Source organism: Anas acuta, chromosome 2 (genome assembly GCF_963932015.1).
Source record: "Anas acuta chromosome 2, bAnaAcu1.1, whole genome shotgun sequence".
Lineage (NCBI taxonomy): Eukaryota > Metazoa > Chordata > Aves > Anseriformes > Anatidae > Anas > Anas acuta.
Window position 1 is genome coordinate 91,749,925 of NC_088980.1, and position 19,351 is coordinate 91,769,275.

Below are 19,351 nucleotides of genomic sequence, written 5' to 3' on the forward strand. Positions count from 1 at the left end.
AACGTGGTATGTAGTGGTGACTGAGCAGCTCCAAGAGGCATTATGCTAGGGTTGGATGGGGACGGGGACTACTGACAGGGAACTGTGCTGGATGAGAGCCATAACCAGCAAGTAAAAGAAACCACTCCACCCCACAACAAAGAACTGCCGATCTGATAGAGCATGGTGTACATGTGCCAGCAACTGATGGGACTATGGCTGATGAAGCAAAGTTTGTATGGGTATAAGAACCCAGAGGAAGCCTCGAGCAGGTCCATACTTGGAGGTACCCAACATGAGCTGATCTACAGATACCCTTAAATTCTCACAAGAGACGACTTCACAAGTGAATTCCAGATGCCTGGGGATAACCACACTGCTAGGGGAAACAACAGGATCCCCTAACAGCATAAATTCATGGTTCACCTACACCTTGAATGCAGTTGTGCTCTTCTGGCCTCCGTGTCTCACAAGGGATGTACCAGAATTAGAAGAAGTTCAGAGAGGGACAGTCAAATGTGTGGGACAGTGGGCATGAAGATGAGAAGGACCACCTGTGAGGTCTTGGTAGTTAGCGTGTCCTTGAAGAGGTGAGTATTGGCCCACACCTTTCATTTTGGGGGTCTTCCTTGGGAGGTGCAGCCCAGGACCAATGTACAAGGAAGCAGTGGGACTGTGGTGGTACCACAGCTGAGAACATGCTGTTTGCAGGGGAGGTTACAACTCTTTGTCCCTATGCTCTGGCAGCAGCAGATCCATGTTGTCAAAGCTGGTTGACATGCACGTGGCAGATGCTTGTGGGTATTGCTGAATTTCTGAGAAGGCCTTTGGGTCATCATTTACCTTGACCCTTTCTACCAACTGTTGGTAAGTGCCTAAGTAGGTGATGCCTCCTGCTGATGCCTTCTTGGCGACAATGACTACAGCAGGGTTTTTTTTTTTGTGGGGAGAAAGGGAGAAGAGGAATACTAATGTGGCCAAACTAACAAGGTCTCTTTTCTCCTATTTCTTTCCATAGGTACCGTCCTGCTTTTCTGTGTGTCTACCATTGCTCCAGAGAGAGAATTCAGGAAAGAGATGGGGAAAGTAACATGGAATAGAAGTTATTTTTAGGAGGATGAATAAGGAAAAGAGTAGAATCATAGAGTCATGAACAGAGTGAAAAACAGAATCATGAGTCTCTTCCAACTAAAGCTAAAGCTGGAAGAGATCTATGGAGGTGTCTTAGTGCCATGTCTTACCAGGTTTTAAATATCTCAAAGGATGGAGACACCACAACCTTTCTGCTCAAACTTGTCCAGTGTTTTACCACCCAAAGAGTAAAAGGATTATTTTTGTATGTTTAAGTAGAATTTCCTGGGCTCACTACCTCTTTTTCCTGTCCCTGGATACCACTGAGAAGAGTTTGGGCCTGTCGTACATTACATTAGCTATTTATATACTTTGATAAGATCTCCCCTGAGCCTTTCCTTCTTGAAGCTAGACAATCCCAGCTACCTCAGCACCTGTATCAGATACTCCACTTGCTTAATCATCTTAGTGGCCTGTAGTGGCGTGTTCTAGGCTCACTCCAGTATAACCATCACCCTTGTACAGGAAAACCCAGATCTGAATGAATACTGAAGTCACAGTTCTCCTCAACAGTCTTCATCCTTCAGGGCACACTTAATCTTATCCACATCCTGCTTTTTGACAAGCCTCTCAGAAAGGAAGTTACCCTGGGAACAGCAGATTGTAGTGCAGAGATAAAAACAAAATGCCATTTCTACAGCCCAACATTGAAGTGAAAGGAAATAAAAAGTAATGTTTACGTCTAGCTTCAGTAGACTATCTAAAGACACAAGAGATGTTTACTGCAAATGTGTATTTATCTCTTTTAAAGCCCCCTTTGGAAAGGGTTTAACAAAACTGTTGTGAGAAGTGCCATTAGGAAAAGAGAGTAAAATGGCTTTCAAAAACTTGAAGCTGTAGCAAAAAAAAAAAAAAAAAAAAAAAAAAAAAGTAAATAATAAAATCAGAATAGTTGCTGATATTATTCCCAGTCTCACCCTCAGGCTACTGCTTTAGCTAGACCCATACAACCCCATACTGTTAGCCAAGGATGTCCTTCCACGTTAACCAGATAATGAGTATCAATAACCATTTTTAGGGCACCCATCATCTTTCATGGCTTTAATTTTACATGAATGAAGCCTACTGTGACAGTAACTTGTTCCGTTCTTTGCTGGGCTGCAGCTGCAGCCTTGGTTTTCTTTGTGGTGGTCTCAGTAACTGGGGGTGACGTTTGCTTCCGTATCTGGCTTCCTGTACTACAGAGCTTGTCTTGCACTGGGACAGAAGTGCCCTTCCTAGCACCATTATTGTTCCTTGTTATCAACAGCCAGACTTGCGTAGGTCTGTCTCTTCCCATGTGTTTCCACCCCAATCCTCTGGAGCAAGACTCTCCATGAGAGTTGCAGTCGACCCTTCTCTACCTTTTAATTATTGTTTTTATTTTATTATTTTTTTTTCAGGCCACCACGTGTCTCCTACCATATCTGATGCTTCCTCAATGGCATGTCTTTGTTCTCATGTGAGACATGACCTTTCTATCTGATTCAGTTTCTCACTACTTGCCCACTGCTCCTTAAAACAGATGTTTATCCCTTCCTTTTCCTCCTACATCTGGCTCTTCAATGTCACGGACTTTACTGCATGAGCTACAGCCAGCTCTGGCCAAACTTTGAACATTTCAGTTCTGTTTAATAAATGTTCAGTGCTGCTTTTCACCCTCCAGTCCCAATATTTTCTCCACAAGCTCTTTGATCCCTTTCAAAGCCATTTGGCTGACAGACAGCCATGTCCAACTGCCTCACACATTGCTCTTTCTCAGGCACATTCTTCACCACTTTTCCGCACTGCCTTTCAGTATTAGAGAGTGTATTGGACTCACGTGGCAAGGGTTCAGTACCAGGGAAGTTACAGGGGTGCTCTCTGTCACCAAAGCCCAGCAGCTGCCCCATGTCAGAGCGGAGCCAGCTGCAGCCTGCTCCAAAAGGGACCTGCTGCTGGCCAGAGCTGAGCCAGGAAGCAACACTGTGTGGGCTCTGGGAGAGCAGGTTTAAGAAAGGGGTGGAAAACCCTGCTGGGGAACAGTAGGTGGGAAAGAGGAGTGACAAAATAAGACAGAACCAGCCTGCAGACCCCAGGGGAGTGCAGCAGGAGGGCAGGAGGTGCTCCAGGCAGGCAGCAGCAGTTCCCCTGCGGGCTGTGCAGGGAGAGGCCCCCGGTGGAGCAGGCTGTCCCCCTGCAGCCCATGGGTCCCCCATGGAGCAGATCTCCACGCTGCAGCCCCCCCGTGGGTGGAGGAGCCCCCGGTGGAGCAGGTGGCTGTGGCCTGGAGGAGGCTGCGGCCTATGGAGAGCCCCCGCAGGAGCAGGCCCCGGGCCGCAGCTGCAGCCCCCCCGTGGAGAGGAGCCCCCGCAGGAGCAGGGGGTCTGGGGGGAGCTGCCGCCCAGCTGTGGGGGACCCGTGCTGGAGCAGTTTGCTCCTGGGGGATGGATGGATGGAGCCCGTGGGACGGAGCCGTGTGGGAGCAGTGCTTGAGGAGCTGCTGCCTGTGGGCAGCCCGTGTGGGATCAGCTGGGGAAGGACGGCATCCCGTGGGAGGGACCCCACGGGGAGCGGGGAGCAGGGGCAGGGAGGGAGCGAGAAGGAGCGGCGGGGACAAAGCATCAGGGACTGACCGCAGCCCTCAGTCCCCTGTTTCCCTGCGCTGCTCAGGAGGAGGAGGTGGAAGAGGGCAGATGGGGAGAAGACGTTTTGGGTTTCTTTCCTTTGTTTCTCACGTGTCTAGTTTGTTGGTAGTAGGCAATAACTCTTACTATCTCCCTATGCTGAGTCTGCTTTGCTCGTCACGACAATCATTGAGCGATCTCCCCGTCCTTATCTCAGCCCTTGAGCCCTTTGCATCGTATTTTCTCCCCCTTTCCCTTTGAGGAGGGGGAGTGAGAGAGCGGCCGTGGTGGAACTCAGCTGCCCACCCGATTCAGACCACCGCAGTTGCAAAGGACTGGAAAAGTTTTCCGAAGAAACAAGATGTTTAGCAAGGAGATGCATAGTTTCCTTCTTAAGGCTTCCTGGAGAATTGGGGTTCTTTCCTCTTGCCAGCTCGGAGGAAGAGAATTGTTGATTTCCCCTTCTCTTTTCTTCCATGGAAATCAAAGGTGAACTGTTCTCCAAGTACGGGCACCGTATCAGAATCAAGCTCTTTTTGCCTGTAATCCTTTCTCAAGGAACAGATTTATCCCACACCTTCCGCAGACGTAGGGGAGCAGAGAATAATTTGGGAACTCCTCTAATGAAAGTCAGTTTGGGCATAGTGGTACTTCTCTAGCTGTTTCTGAGACAGACGCATTAGCGACAGGGAGTGTTGTGCTGTCATTGCGAGGCGCCTGCGGTGATGACTTCAGAAACAGACCTGAATGATGTCACCACAGCACTTTGGGAACAGCTGCTGGGAGGGACAGAGAAGGGTGCTGGATGTGATGAAACCACGCGAGGATTTGTGCATCTCCCCTTGAGGTGCACAGAGAGGGCCCATTCCCTTCTGTAAGTGTTTTGTTGCTGGCTGAGGAAAAAAATGTGTGTTTTTTGTTTTGTTTTGTTTTGTTTTGTGTTTTGTTTTGTTAAGCATAAACAAGAGGCTTAGGAGTCCCCCTGTCACGTTCAAATTCAGGACAGCAATGTACTTCCTCACATGGGCTGGCCTGTCGAGTAGTGTCTCAGGCTGTGGTGTATGAAGATGCACTCCTCCTGCTTTCAGGCTAGCACTTGCAGTGGGCAAGCTGCCTGACCTTGCCATTTTTCATTTCAGTTTTCACCGGAGTTTTGCTTGTTCCCCACAATTCATCGGTCTAGGAAAATAAATAAATAAATAAGTAAATACATAAATAAATAAAAGGATTTCCTCTCCGTTAATTCCATGCTCTTAACTTGACAGATTTGGTTATTGACTTGGAAGGCAAATATCTGGCCAGACTGCAAGACGCATGCTCGCAGCGTGGGACAGCTCTTGTAAAGGTGATTCAGGGTAGTTTCTGGAAAACAAGACATCAGATCTCCAAAGCAGCTTTCTTTGTGCTAATGTAGGAAGGGCGAGTAAGAGTAAAGGTAAGAGCCCAGGAACCGTAAGAAGCAGCAAGTGTGAAGGAAACTTCCTTCTGGCTGATACAGCTCCATATCTAGTTGTCAAGTATGACGAGAGCAGTTCTAAGTTTCTTGGGGAGAGGTAAAAAAGAAGAGACTGTGAGATTGTCAAAAGGAAAAGCGGGATTAGCTGTTTCAGGAAATCATAGGAACTGGAAAGAGAGGTTGGAAGAGTGCTTTAAGCCAAGACAGAAACGTTTTAAACCTAAAACCTAGGAGTTGGATGAACCAAGAAATGAACACATTTTGATGATGGCGTTGTGCCCAGTGTTATCTTGGGAAACATGGTTTCCACCTCAAATGTATGTGGGCCTTGAAGTTTTCCTAACGCCCTTCTCTGTGTATTCCCTACTGCTTGGTAAGCGCTGAGGTCACACTGCAGACAGTGTGACCTCTCCCCACCACTGAGCTGTCTGTTTGCACAACACGCCTAGCAACAGAATGGCTTGGACACAACTGCGCCTAGGAGCGAGTTCATTCAAGCTGGTGGACAAGGTAAAAGCTCTGGACAAGCGAAGGGCAGGGAGGGAGGGATGGACATACAAGATGATCATTTTAATCTCATTTCTCTAAGAATCCTTCCTGAGAAAACAAAAGAGCACAGAACAAATGAAACAAGCAGCTAGCTTGCTGGAGACATTGTCTGGGAGACAGTGAAAACACTTGCAGACAAAAACATACCGAAGGACTAACTCTTTGAGCTTCATTCGAATCAGACAGCATAACCTCAAAGTCCTGTTTCTGTTCCTAACAGGCTGGTACAGTACCATGTCACATTCGATGACTTTGCAGCAGAGATGTCAGGAGTGCAGCTTGGGATCACCTCCTTCTACTTCGAGTTCAGTTGGAAGGGATGAGCAAGGAATTTGTCCTGGGTTGGCGGAAATCTGTTTCAAGTCTGTTTTCTAACACTCTTACAGACCCTTCTCTGTCCGTCGGCCTGTCCTGCCAACTCTGGTGTGAGTGTGAAGCTGTGGCAAGAGGGGTTTCCCATTCCTGTTTGAGCTGGTGGACACCAGCCTTCCTAGGAAATTGCTGATGTTGCTGAGGAGGCGGCAGTGTCAAAGGCCTTGTTGATGAAGGTACAACAAGCTGGGGAGGCTTTGGCTTTTCTGCACAATGCTGCTCCCTGCCTGTCACTCCAGACTCAGATTCGGAAAGAAGCAAAGCAAGCTAGAGGAAAACTGGATGTCCAGGTAATTTTCGTTTCTTTCTTGTTTCATTCTTCACTTGTAAGAAAATCTAAGTCTTTAAACCGTTTGTCTGAAAACACAGCTTTATGGAAATGCTTTTGGGTGTGCTCCTTCCCCTTGTTTGGAACCTGCTTCACCTCGCTTCAGCTAGAGGACACCTATGCTCAAATTTATGCTTCCCATGAGAAAGCGGCGTTCTTTCGCTATTCTTTTCTGTGCTGGTTGCAGTTGAGGTTGACAAGAGTTGTCAGTACGATTCTTCGTTTCCTTTGCAGTATCCAAAACTCCGTGTTACAGCGGATCTTCTCCTCTGATCCGAAAAGGTTCACAGGCCAAAAGAGAATTGAGATGAAGAAGGCAAGAGAGAATGCAGACCAAGACTTCCAATTTCCCCCCGTAAGTTTTGTGAAGGAATCGGGTGCAGTTCTGTAGTGGGAGAAAGTTAATAAAATCCTGATCGTGCACTTGAAGGCAAGCAATGCTCTAAAAACGAAGAATGCAAGGCCCTGCTTAAGGGCAATCTTCAGGCTGCTTCTCGATCAGCAGCTGATTTGCTTCTTCCACACCCTCATCTCCACTTGCTTAGAAGTTGTGAAGGTCGGAAGCACACTCCGTGTTTTTCATCCATCCCCTCTGTGTATCTTTTCCCTGACAGCAACTTCTGTCGTGGCTCTTCACATCCAGCCAGAGCAGTTTCTTTGCCTCCGCAACCTGCAGGCTGTCCTCTCGTGTGTACCTGTGGTGGACTGAGGGTAATGCTTGTAAGGCACACAGATGCTGTATTCACTGGGACTTTGAGAAAAGAGAGCAAGAAGCTCACCTGCGCAGCAGTTTCTTAGGTTTCTGTCTATCTATCTATCTATCTCTCTGCGTCTATATTTCATTACTTATTTACTTATTTAAAGATCCTTGCAATAGAATAGATGCTTTAAGAAAGCTTACTTGTTCTTCTCCTTTTCTTGTTTTGAACGTTTACTTTTCTAAGCAATCCTTAATGTTACACCATTGGATTGATGTAGTTCTCAGTTCTTAGAAGTTCTCAAAGCACATCAGGGATTTCTCTATTTCTCAATCTTTCCATCTGCATTGAGACCTCTTATCTTACTTTAGGTATGAGGTGAAGAAGAACACTGCAACCAGCTGAAGCCGTATCTGGAAGTAAACCAGAGCGATTCCACGGTGTACTTTAGACAGATTTCCTCTGGACTCAGCATCCCCAAGGGATATTTCCAAGCTCTCGGAAGGACCTGTCGTTCTCTCTGACACTGCAGTCTCCATTAGGAAGGGGTAAATATTCCTTGCCCTTGTGCAAAGGAACTACTCAGTTAGCTGTTTCTAACCCAGATCTCTTTGTTGTCTCTATTGACTGACACCACCCGGCTAGCCAAGCTAACCCACTGAAAATGGAAGGAGTGGGACTACTTCCAAAGCCTGCTGCCGCTTCTAAGCAGAACTGCGCTGTAGGTGGAGATACAGCAAGAGGACACGTCCAGGCCACGCTGGAACTGCAAGGCACCTGTCCAAGCCACAGAACAAAGTCAGCGCTTCCCAGTTGGAGACTGGTGCTCGCCCAGTGACCCAGCAGCTGGAGCGCTTCTGGTTGCTGCTGCTGGGTTCCCGTGAATCAGCCAGGGATAGGAGCTATGAGAACGACTGAAGCGATCTGAAGATAACTGAAAGAAAGAAAAGAGGAGAGAAGAAGACAAGAAGGGAGGGGAGGGGAGGGAATAAAAGAAAGAGAGGGAAGGGGTGGGGAGGGAATTGGAGGGGAAGGGAGGGGAGGGACAGGGAGGGAAGGGCAGGGCAGGGGAAGATAGTGTAGGGGAGGTATGGGGAGGGTAGGATAGGGTAGTGTAGCATAGCATAGCGAAGTGTAGCGTGTTAGAGGGGAGGGGAGCGTAGGAGAGTATAGGGTAGTGTAGGGGAGCGGAGTTTAGGGGAGTGTAGGGTAGGATAGGGGAGGGGAGAGTAGGGTAGGATAGGGGAGGGGAGCATAGGGTAATGTAGGGTAGTGTAGTGAAGGGGAGTGTAGGGTAGAATAGGGGAGGGGAGTGTAGGGGTATGTAGGGTAGGATAGGGGAGGGGAGCATAGGGGAGGGGAGGGTAGTGTAGGGGAGCGGAGTTTAGGGGAGTGTAGGGTAGGATAGGGGAGGGGAGTGTAGGAGAGTATAGGGTAGTGTAGGGGAGTGGAGTTTAGGGGAGTGTAGGGTAGTATAGGGGAGGGGAGTGTAGCAGAGTGTAGGGACAGGGAACATAGGGGAGGGGAGGGGAGGGGAGGCAAAGGAGGGGAGGGGAAGGGAGGGGAGGGGAGGGGAGGGGAGGGGACGGGAGGGGAGTGCTACCATAAATAAAATTGCCACATACATGACATTTTGGATCTGGAGCCAAATCTTTGTGTTGCTGAAGGGATGCAAGACACAGACTCCTGATGGCTCTGGAACAGGAGGCGTTTATTGCCCTTTTTCACTCCTACATGTCCTCTCCCCGTAGCCCCACGTGCTGTCCACGCGCCCGAATCTATCCCACAGTTGGTCAGAGACCCTCAGACACGCGCCTGGAGCCAGCCAGCAATTGCCCACTGCCCAAAGGTCCTCTTTAACACTGTAGCCAATTCTTGATCTCAGCCTTGCTCAAGGTTTTGTTTCTACCGCGTGTTTACTCGTTACCTCTAATTCAGGGACCTGCGAAGCAGCGCGAAGCCACCTGAAAATTCCCTCCCCACACGTTGCCCTTCATTCCACAACCTGATTTATCACTGCCATCCGCGCCTTGCACAGTGCCATGAAAGGTTTGGCGTGCACAGAGCTGGCTGAGGGGTTTCAGAAATAACTTTCCTTAAGAACTGCATCAAGACTTTTGCTGGAAGGCAAAAGATCGGGTGATTGATTAACATAGGGATGGCAGCTGAGCAAGGGAAGCATCTTCCAAACTTCCAAATATTGCCTGTAGACAGAACTACAACTCCTCTGCTCTCCGGTGAGGAGTTTCCGTCACCTGCTTGGGAAGCAGAAGCAGTAACATGGGATTTAGAGGATCCAGCTGAAGCGTCAGTGCCAGTTAGAGGAAACCATCAATTTATGGGGTTTGAAGAGAGTTTGACCGGTTTTCCAAGGAACATGTACTAGTGCTGCATATCTATGCATCTAAATATCTCTACAGCTGGCTTGTATCAGACACAGAGTGGCCCTCAGGACTAGGGAAGCGGTTGTCCCTCTGTGCTCGGCTCTGGTGAGGCCGCACCTCGAGCACTGTGTTCAGCGAAGACCTCGAGGTGCTGGAGTGTGTGCGGAGAAGGGCTCTGAAGCTTGTTAAGGGTTTAGAGAACAAGTCTGGTGAGGAGCGGCTGAGGGAGCTGGGCTTGTTCAGCCTGGAGAAAAGGAGGCTCAGGGGAGACCTTCCTGTGCTCTACAGGAAGCTGAAAGGAGGCTCCAGAGAGGTGGGGATCGTTCTCTTCTCCCAAGCCCCAGGTGACAAGACAAGAACAAAACCCCTTAGGTTGTACCAGGGGAGGTTTCGGTTGGTTCTTACGAAAAATTTCTTCACCGAAAGAGTTGCTCTGGTGGGTTTACGTGGCAAGGTTTTGGTAGCAGGGGGCCATAGGGGTGGCTTCCGTGAGAAGAATCTAGAAGCTGCCCCACGTTAGATAAATGCTCCACTGCTGGCCAGAGCCAAGCCAAGAAACGATGTCGCTTGTTCCTCTGTGAGAGCATATTGAAGAAAGGAGAAAAAAAGAACAAAAAAAAGCTGCTTCCCAGGGAGAAAGAGAGGAGAAGCAGCCCTGCAGCCCCCCAGGGGAGTGCAGCAGGAGGGCAGGAGGTGCTCCAGGCAGGCAGCAGCAGTTCCCCTGTGGCCTGCTGTTATATATGGAGTGGTAATTCGTGGGGAGAAAATGATTGATATTAATAAAGAAGGGGGAGATTTGGGACTGTGGCCATGGGGGTGGGTCGGAAAGACCCCCCCCCCCCCCCCCCCCCCCCGTGGTTGAGATAACATTAGACTCTTAATGCTGAGGCCATCAGGAATAGAAAAGAGTTTAGCTGGAACAAAGAAGGGGGATTCAGGAGACTCCATGCAGTCTCGGGTTTCTTGTTCTCCAGCCATTAAGGCATGGAAGTTTCTGGGTGTTTGCTGCTGTTGTTACATTCAAAGTTGTTTGACCAATGAAAAGTTGTTTTGAAAAGAACTGCTGTGGAGAGAAGGGTATAAGAGGGGAGCCTGCCCTCAAGAAAAGAAAAAACAAGGAAGGCAACACAATGTGGTGAAGTTATGTCATCAGTAAAGAAGCAGAAAGAAGGAATGAAAAGGAACAGGCTAGCAGAACGGAGACCAGGACGAGAACAGGCACATTGATTGCCTCATGCCGATAGCTTCGTCTAGACTCAGCAAACTGCTCAGAGAAGCTCGTCCAGAAAGTCACTGGAAATGGGCGCACCGGAGCTGGAGAGAAGCTCGAGCTGAGAGAAGCGGAGCCGGGCACACAACTGCCCTTTGCTGCTAAGCAGCTGCGCATTATGGGGAATCATACGTCCTTAGGATCAAAGACTGTCCCAGTAACCTTACAGCTTAGTCTCCTTATTAACAGTTGGACAGATTGTGAGCCTGAAATATGGGACCAAAATGAGGTCAAGGTGTGGGACTCTGCTACTAAAAACGACAAGGTTGCAGTGGGATTGCTTGGCCCCTGGCGAGCAGTCTCTGAGGCCTTAAAGAGCCCTGTGGGACCACAGTCAGAAACGTGTGGTTTGCCAGACAGTGAGGGAGCTGCGGGCTCCTTTACTGATCCGACTGCTACGCCATGGGCCCCTCTGCTGCTACAGCCATTGAAGGCTTTTGCTGTTCCACCCCCTGCTGACCTGGACGTGCCTTTTGACCCAGGCCTATTGGCCTTGAAAAGGAGATGGGCATGCTTTTCTTCGATCCAGGAGGAATAGGATATGTAAGGCCCGAAAGCCGAGTTGCTTGACAACTTAAAGCAAGACATATCACTCAAAAGGAATGCAAAATGGAGACTGTTAGGTCATGGAACTTAAGGGATTGTTTGGATTGTTTGTTACCTTTTCTGATTGTACATATGTAGAGGTGTACTCGGGTTTAGTATGTAAAGCAATGTTCTGTATATTTAGGATGTTCGTGCATGCGTGTTGGTGGAGCGTAGACTCCCCACACACCCAATGCTGTTTATTTGCCTTTTATAAATATTACTAAATTCAGATTGAGACTTCATTTATAACAATTCCATTACTAATAAATTAGAAATTATGTTAATCTCTCTTACACTAAGTCTCTCTTGCCCTTAACAGTAATGGGCAAGTCATCTCCCTGTTCTTATCTCGACTAATGAGCTTTTTTTTTTTTTTTTTTTTTTTTTAAATTGTATTTTCTTTTTCTCCACGTTTTTTGGGGAGAGGGAGTGAAAGAGCTGGGTAGAGGAACTTAGCTAGCCATCAGTGTGAAACCACCACAGAGAGGCTGAGAGGAAATCCATTTTCTGTGGTTCAGTCCCAACTCAGTGACTGCTTTCTGAAAGCTCAGTGTGTCGACATGCCTCTGTTCATGCAGATGAGATTCCTAAGTGCTGAGACCTTCACACAAAATCATTCCCTCCGGCAAAGATCTCTTTGGAGCCCTGGCATGGTCTGTCCTGCTGCTTCCCGACTTCAACTCTTACCTGAGTGCTGAAGATGCCTGCATTATCCACCATTTGCATCCAAGCTTGCTCTGCCCGAGTTCAGAATCCATGACTGTAATGTGGAAAAGGTGGAGCTGAAAACATTTGCACAGTTAACTCCCTAAAATTTTGATTTACTCAATACTTCACACCTCCCTGGGGTATTTTTTTTTTTTTTTTTTTACTAATGTGATTGCAGAATCTGCAGTACCAAGAGATTAATTGAAACCTTTTTTGTTGTTCTTGTAAAAAAAAACTCTTTGACCATCTTTTACACCTTGTAACCTATATTTTCACCACACACAGGATGTTTTTCAAATGTATTCTTTGTTTCATTTTAGAGTTATTCTGACTGAAATTTTTCAGTTTGACCCTAAAAAAGAGCTGCTAATTGGCAACTTCATTAGAAAAGGCAGTAGCTTTTCACTTCTCAGCTGAACCTTTCACAGCTCAGCGCCTAATACAGCAATGCCAGGCCACAGTCCCAAGAAAGATCTCTAACTACATTAACCTAGGAAAAAAATGTCGGGGAAGAGTAATCTGAAAGAAGCAAAAGACACAATTCTGCTGGTAGTTGGATGTAAGAACTGTTCCTTGAATGAAAATACCTGAATCAAATACCTGTTGTTTTGTGTATGAACTCAGTTAGCCTTTGGCACTGGGAGACTTCCAAAGACCGTGCTTTCTTTAGAAATGCAAAAGTCAGCAGAAGAGAGCAGCTTTTAAGAACCATTGTTGCAGCCTGAGAGTGGCTGTAACTGACTAACAGAAGACCCGAATCCTTTCCGAATTCCTGAGATAGACGCCCAGATCCTGAGTGAGGGATTTCTCTGGCACTCCTACTAGAGGTATTTATAACAACTCATTTAAAAATACAGTGCAACCAAAGAACATTTTCTTCCTTTCCCCTCTTCCATGCCCCAAAGGGATCATGCTTTTCTGTTCCCCTATTACAAGCAACAGCTGCTTCTTGAAATCTCTGAAGCAACAAGTTGAAGAAGGCTGTAGTGAAGGACATGGACACTTGCAGAGTCTTGTATCTTCACGTCTGCTTTTCAGGCTGCTGTTCAGTGGTGGTTTTTGCTAGTAAGCAAACACGTCCATAATGGGTTGCTGATCCTTGCTCCTTTGGGTAGCTTAAGAGGATTATAGGTAGCTTACACGAGGCTGCAGAGTGATGCTTATTGCATGCCAAGAATAATGGAGTTAAGTTCTGCGATCAGGGTTTTTTTCAGATTTCATGGTTCTCTTGCACTGATGCTCTGAGATCCCAAAGTTTAAATCAGAGTAGGCTTGAAACACAAAATCCAGGTACAAGCTCTTGCTTCAACAGCCGGGTGGTTAGCAGGGTCAGGGCATGCAAATGTACCACAGCAATGAAACATCTACTGAGCTTTAGGTTGCTCAACAGACTAACCTGAGACTGCAAGCTGCAAATAGTCTAATAAAAACATATACAGTGAACTTTTTGAACCCCCAAATAGCCCACAAGTCTTTGTAGGCTTGCAAGGCTTCATTAGGCCAAGAATAGGACAACACAACACCATAAAGACAACCCTCAGACAGCTCTCTGAAGTTGGTAAGGATTGTGGAGGTGCGGATAACTATAGAGGACATTAGGGGCCAGAAACTGAGAAGCTGGAACACACCGCACCCAAAGAGCTTCAAATTGTTGTGGGTTACCATACAGCAAGGCCTGAAAGGACAGGGATGTCCTAAGCAGAAAGCTGTGGAGAGAAGGGGAGAAGCTGTTGTATTCAAAAGTTTATTAACAGGCAGACAACATATGCCAAAATTCCCCTCTATGAGTGTCTGTCTTTTAAATCTGAAGTATTTTTATTCCCTCTAAAAGAGGTATACTCATCAAGGCTGAGGGGTTAGTTAAAAAAAAAAAAAAAAAAAAAAAAGACAATACACGGCATCGGGGCATTGGGGCACCCAATATTAAAAGCAGCAGTAAGAAGTATTAAAATTGCATGAAGAGTAACTGGAGCAAACTGATTAGCTCCAGAATATCCTCAAGCAGCAGCAGTGGTATTTAACACAGATGAATGAACGGTGGAAGTGATCACAGTACCCCCGTCCGTACTATGAGCACAGACTATAACCGCTAGAAACTGGCCTTGATCCTCACAGATGTGGGACCAAACTTCTCCCTGGTCTAAGAGGTGAACTAAGAGGTGAACTAGTCAGAGATTACCATTGGGCATCTGGGAAAACCAGGCTTTCTCTGGTTTTATTTCTCAGCTCCTAGACCTAGATCAGATGACTTTACACAGGATCATCAGGAAAACCTGACGAGTCTGTAAGGGAAGAAAAGATGCTGTGCTCGTAATGTATCCTCTTGTGGTCCCTTCCCACCTGAATTAGCCTAGTCCCATGATACAGAGAAGCAGGAAGCTGTAATATAAGGAGATCCAGCATTACTAGTAAATACATTTCACAATCAAAATCATGAGATTTATCATCTGATGGGAAAAAAAATGGAAAATATTATGCTTAAAAGCAAACAAACTCTACAGAGTTATCTGTCAATACTTCTGGCACTGAGGTATAGATGCTGGAGCTGACAGCTCCTTAGAGAACCATGCTTGCTACATTATTGTATGCTATGAAGTACTGTGCAAGGCTATCTTCCAGAAGCACATGATTTTCCCAATAAACTCTTAAACAAAACAAAACAAAAAAAATGAACCACTAATCCCTCAATTTCCAAACTTTTTACATGCCTAATGAAGATAAGAACGCGAGATGGTCACCTAACTGCTTACCACAGTGAATCCTGTAAGTAAGGAAGTATTTAAGTTACTCTTGAAGTCTTCAATAGATGAGATTGATAATTCAGCATGAGCTGCAATACATTCAATGAAATTTTATGTAAGAAGTTTTTCTTCTGCCTTGACCACATATGGAACCCTATTTTTGTTTTAAGCTAACAATTCCTACAACTAGAGTTAAAACATTTTGTTTAATATCTCCAAATTCACACTACTTACACAGTTTTCACCAATTTTCCAGCAACAACAGATAATTCTCTCTTCCATATGCCAAATCTTTTATTTGGAAATGGAATGCATAAAACAATGAAAAAGTAAAGTCTCATTCAATTTAAATATTTAAAATTATATATTCTTTATGACTACTGTATGGAATATGATGGGGTTACTGTCATCGGAAATGCAAGGCAGAAGATCAATAAACTCACTGTAAAGTTGCAATAGTGATTTTTCAACAGCTACATATAAAAATAAATGCTGAAACATCAGAAATACCTGAATATGTTATTCTGGACTTTTAAAAGCCACTCTAGAACAATCAATGACTTAATTGTTTTGAAATGGCACAAATAAGGGAATGTGCTATAAGCATCATTTGTATCCAGAAAGTTTTTCACATGTTTAATTACTATTATGAAATAGGAGTCCCAGAATAATTTGCTTAACAGCGAAGACCTTCTTCCAACCAAATCCAAAAAAGGTACAAGATGTAGCAAATACAACCCCAGCTTTGCAAAGACTTATGCGTGTTTAATGTTACCATCAATAGATCTACAGTCCTCCTGATTTACAATTAATGATGTAAAGAGACTTTAAGATAAACATGAGTTAAATATTCACTTCAAGACTCCCTTCCATTGCCAGCAGCATGTAAGAAGGACTTCAGGATAAGATGGACTATAGTCTGGGACTTCTTGAAGTTAGGTGCATTTCCGTATCCTTTTGGGACTCAAGTATTTGTATGTTGAGACTTCTTCAGCATCAGAACTGGATAAAATCTACTTCATAAAGTAGTTAGAGACTACAGGAGTAGATCTGTGTTCTTTGAAGTTAATTAATATTTTCAGTCAATGGCAAATTGAAGTTAAATAGTCTTGCACAAATAGGGTGCAATTCAATGAAGAAGCTTAAAAATCATTAGGATTAATCTGCAAACTTATCAACCAAACCAAAACTAGAATTATGAACTAGAATTCTGCCTTTTGGATTTTGTTTTGAATCACATTTTATTTAGTGTTGAAAGGAATGTATTATATATTTCACTTGCTGTCATTAAGAAAAGTGCTTTTTAGAAACAGAGCCATAGTTTCTAGATATATCTGTGAAGTTTAGTTTAACAATTCAACTTCAAACTGATTATTTGGACTAATACGATAAAAATAGATGAAAATACCTCCCTTAAAGACCTGTTCTCATGAAGCATGGAATTTTAATCGTTTGAAAGGAAGGTATCTGTTCTTTACCAGGCTCTTTTCTTCTGCTTCCAGTTAGTTTGTTGAACTTGTATTGTATTTGAGAAAAGCCATTGCACTTGAATGATGTGTTTCATTGTATAAATAGAACAGAGAGAGAGAAGAGAAGGACCAAGGAATTATTCCATTTGAAGCCTGAAAGAAGTGGCCTATTAGGTCACTGAGATACCACATCATGAATAATTTGTGTTAAGAGACTTTCCTAGCACATAACAATGATTTGCGTTACATGAATACCTGCTATGCCAAGAAATCATAAAGTTTGCCAACAATGCAGAAGGACTTATATAAACTTGGATACATATTGAAAGAAATTATGTTATAGTTTTTTCACATCTTCATTCTTCACATCCTAAGACAACTGATGCCCTCTGCCATGTTGTGGGCTAAGAATATGGCCACAATTTGAATTTTAACAATTCTTGAGACAGAATCCCATCTGTCTCATCCTTATTTCCAACAAAATTAACTTTAAGCTATGAACTTCAATCAAATGTCCGCTTACAACTTTCACAATAATCTCAAGTATTTCCATTCTCCAACTAGAAAGAATTGTTATTAGTGTACAGCCCAGTAATTATACACTTTATTTTTGACAGCTTCCAATCTGGCAGTAATGCTCGACTCTGCTGCAACACAATGGCTTGTTTTTTCACTTTTCATAGTGGCATGGCGCCACACTTCCACTTACCAAGTTGTCTTAAAAACACGGATTTGGGTATTAATTACAATGGTCTAGACACTTAAGGTTTTCACTGAAGAGAAGCTTAAATGCAGGAAGATTATCTAATGACATCTGGCAGACCGTGGACCTTGTGAGGACAAAACGGGATCTTGAAATAGGAGGATATCAAAACTAGATTTTGGCAATATAGAAGATGTATAGTCCATGTAGTTCTGTCATAAGCTTTAAAAATACTCTTATTAAATAAGTTTTTCCTTCCTTAGACCAGATAATACACGTAACCAGTAGGAGTCCAGGGGTCAGAATATTCTTCAATTCTTAATTATTCTTTATGAGCTTTTTTTTTTGGCTTTTCTTCATAAGATTCTCCATACTCATTCACTCTGCTCTTATCCACAGGATAAAGCCTGGCAGAAAAAAAAAAAAAAAAAAAAAAGATTAGTTACACATAATACTATCTGCTATCAGAAGGATATTTAAGCAATTCTGTGCTACTTAATTTTAAAAAGGAATTCCTTTCTTATTGTATTCTCTATTTCAGTTTGTGGCCTAAAGACACAAGAGTCTTAAAAATTAGATACAGACACACAAGCTTCTTCATACTAAGACTTATCCAGTTGTCTCATAAAAAGGCTTCCCTAAAGCTTGGCTGGAGTGTTAAGCAATCCAAGACACTTCTCCAACTCGAATCCAGATTATAGTCCTTATCAGAAGTTGTTGTACTTCTATTTTTTTTTTTTTTTTCAGAAAAAATACCTTGGAAGGAGACCTGTTCTTTTATGTGCATTCACATAAACCTAAAAGTGAAGTTCACATTTAGCATTCTGGTATAATGTGAACTTAGCTTAGAATTCTTCTTAATGCAGGGAAATATTTGTTCTAGGGAACATGAATACACTTTCTGTAGATTAACTTATGAATAATATATTAATGACTACTGCAGATAGCCTTCTTCCCCATCTGAATTTACTTAAAGAATCAGAAACTTGCCAGATAATCAAATCACAAGAGAACCTGAAAACTTGTGTTTCAAAACTATATAAAGCAGTGCAATCCCTCACCAAAAAACATCCTTCATTAGCATCTTGCAACTTGGGAAGTATGCTTCAGATGCAGAAGTGGACAAGTAGCCCGTCGGTGAGGATTAGAAGCCCAGAACTCTGAAGCAAGTTTGTGAATGCAATTTTAAGAATTGCCTTCCTCTGTCTTACTTCAGGTCTTCATTTCACAGGTTATTTATTTATTTATTTATTTATTTATTCTCCCCCTTTTTTCCCTCCAAATTGGCAAACTATCTACTGCAAAGGAGGATTGCAGTTTTGGGGAGTATGGGGGGAAGGGGTAACAGAAAATAATTTGTAAGTTCTGTGAGAAGAGGAATTTCTTACTTGACTACATCCTTAGCATGCTAGAAAGGGTCCAGGAATACCATCAGTTATGGGAAGATGCTTTTGCTCCTATAATTTTATTGAGTATTCTTTTCAGGCTTCCTTGCTCTACACTTCCATTTGCTCAACTACCATTATCCAGACCATATTTTATAGTAAAAATTCTATCCCAAACTATTTTTTTAGTTCTTAAACCATTAAGACTGTAACCACCTAAGGTGTTGAAGAACCTCTTATAAATATTAAAGAAAGGCATACCATCTTTGGTAAAGATAGACCAGGAACACGACATCATCTCTAAAGCACGCCAGCCTATGAGACGTTGGCATTGTGATGATAAAAGCAAATATATCATCAATAAAGGTGTTGAATGCCTACAAATAAAACAAATAACATTTTAATAGGCTGTGAAGAAATGAAATCATCTGTCATACAAAGCTACAGGAAACAGGCTTCTTAGCATTTTTCAGTAGGTACGCAGACTATTTCATGTTTATAATGATATTTGAGGGTTTTGCTGGAAAACTATTGCAAACTTTAAAATGCTTTCTCTTAATGAAGGCCATACTGTCAAATCCAGAGCACACTACTACAGCTACAAGTGAAAAGGAATTAAGTCTGCTTCAGGTAAATGAGAGTACTACCAAGCTAAAGGAAAAATATGGATTTAACTCCAGTGAAATCTTTAAAAGAAACTGGCAAAAAGTCTTTATGCAAATGATTTAAGACTTACAAAATGTTATAGGTCACCTTCATTTTTTGTGGGGAAATTGAAATTTGTGTAAAAACTGTTCTTAAGCACATTAACTTGGCAGCCTTGAGATCTTAAAACATTTCCAGCGCTCTCCTGGAAGCAATCATCCACGCCTTATCTGAGATGTAATTTTCTACACCATTTCCCCTCAACTAGGCATACTGTAGGCTCTATTTCTGAAGCAATTATGAAACATTTTCTCACTGCTTTTTCCTGAGTGAGAAAGTTTAAATTCGCAGCCATTTGCT

General features: G+C 44.0%; 1 protein-coding gene and 1 long non-coding RNA gene across 2 annotated transcripts in view; one reads left to right on the forward strand and one right to left on the reverse strand.

The window, feature by feature from the left end:
• The first annotated feature begins 4,233 nt into the window (after positions 1-4,233).
• LOC137850798 (uncharacterized) lies at positions 4,234-6,757 on the forward strand. The gene is made up of 4 exons (XR_011092819.1): positions 4,234-4,569; positions 4,961-5,040; positions 6,087-6,362; positions 6,635-6,757. It is a non-coding gene; the product is annotated as an uncharacterized lncRNA (long non-coding RNA).
• An 8,776-nt stretch (positions 6,758-15,533) lies between these two features.
• CLPTM1L (CLPTM1 like) overlaps positions 15,534-19,351 on the reverse strand; it is a 28,950-nt gene continuing 25,132 nt past the window's right edge. The window contains exons 16-17 of the mRNA XM_068671217.1: positions 18,608-18,723; positions 15,534-17,368 (exon numbers count right to left, since the gene is read on the reverse strand). Coding sequence (XP_068527318.1) covers positions 17,284-17,368; positions 18,608-18,723 — 201 coding nt within the window. The 3' untranslated portion in view covers positions 15,534-17,283. The remainder of the gene's footprint in view (positions 17,369-18,607; positions 18,724-19,351) is intronic.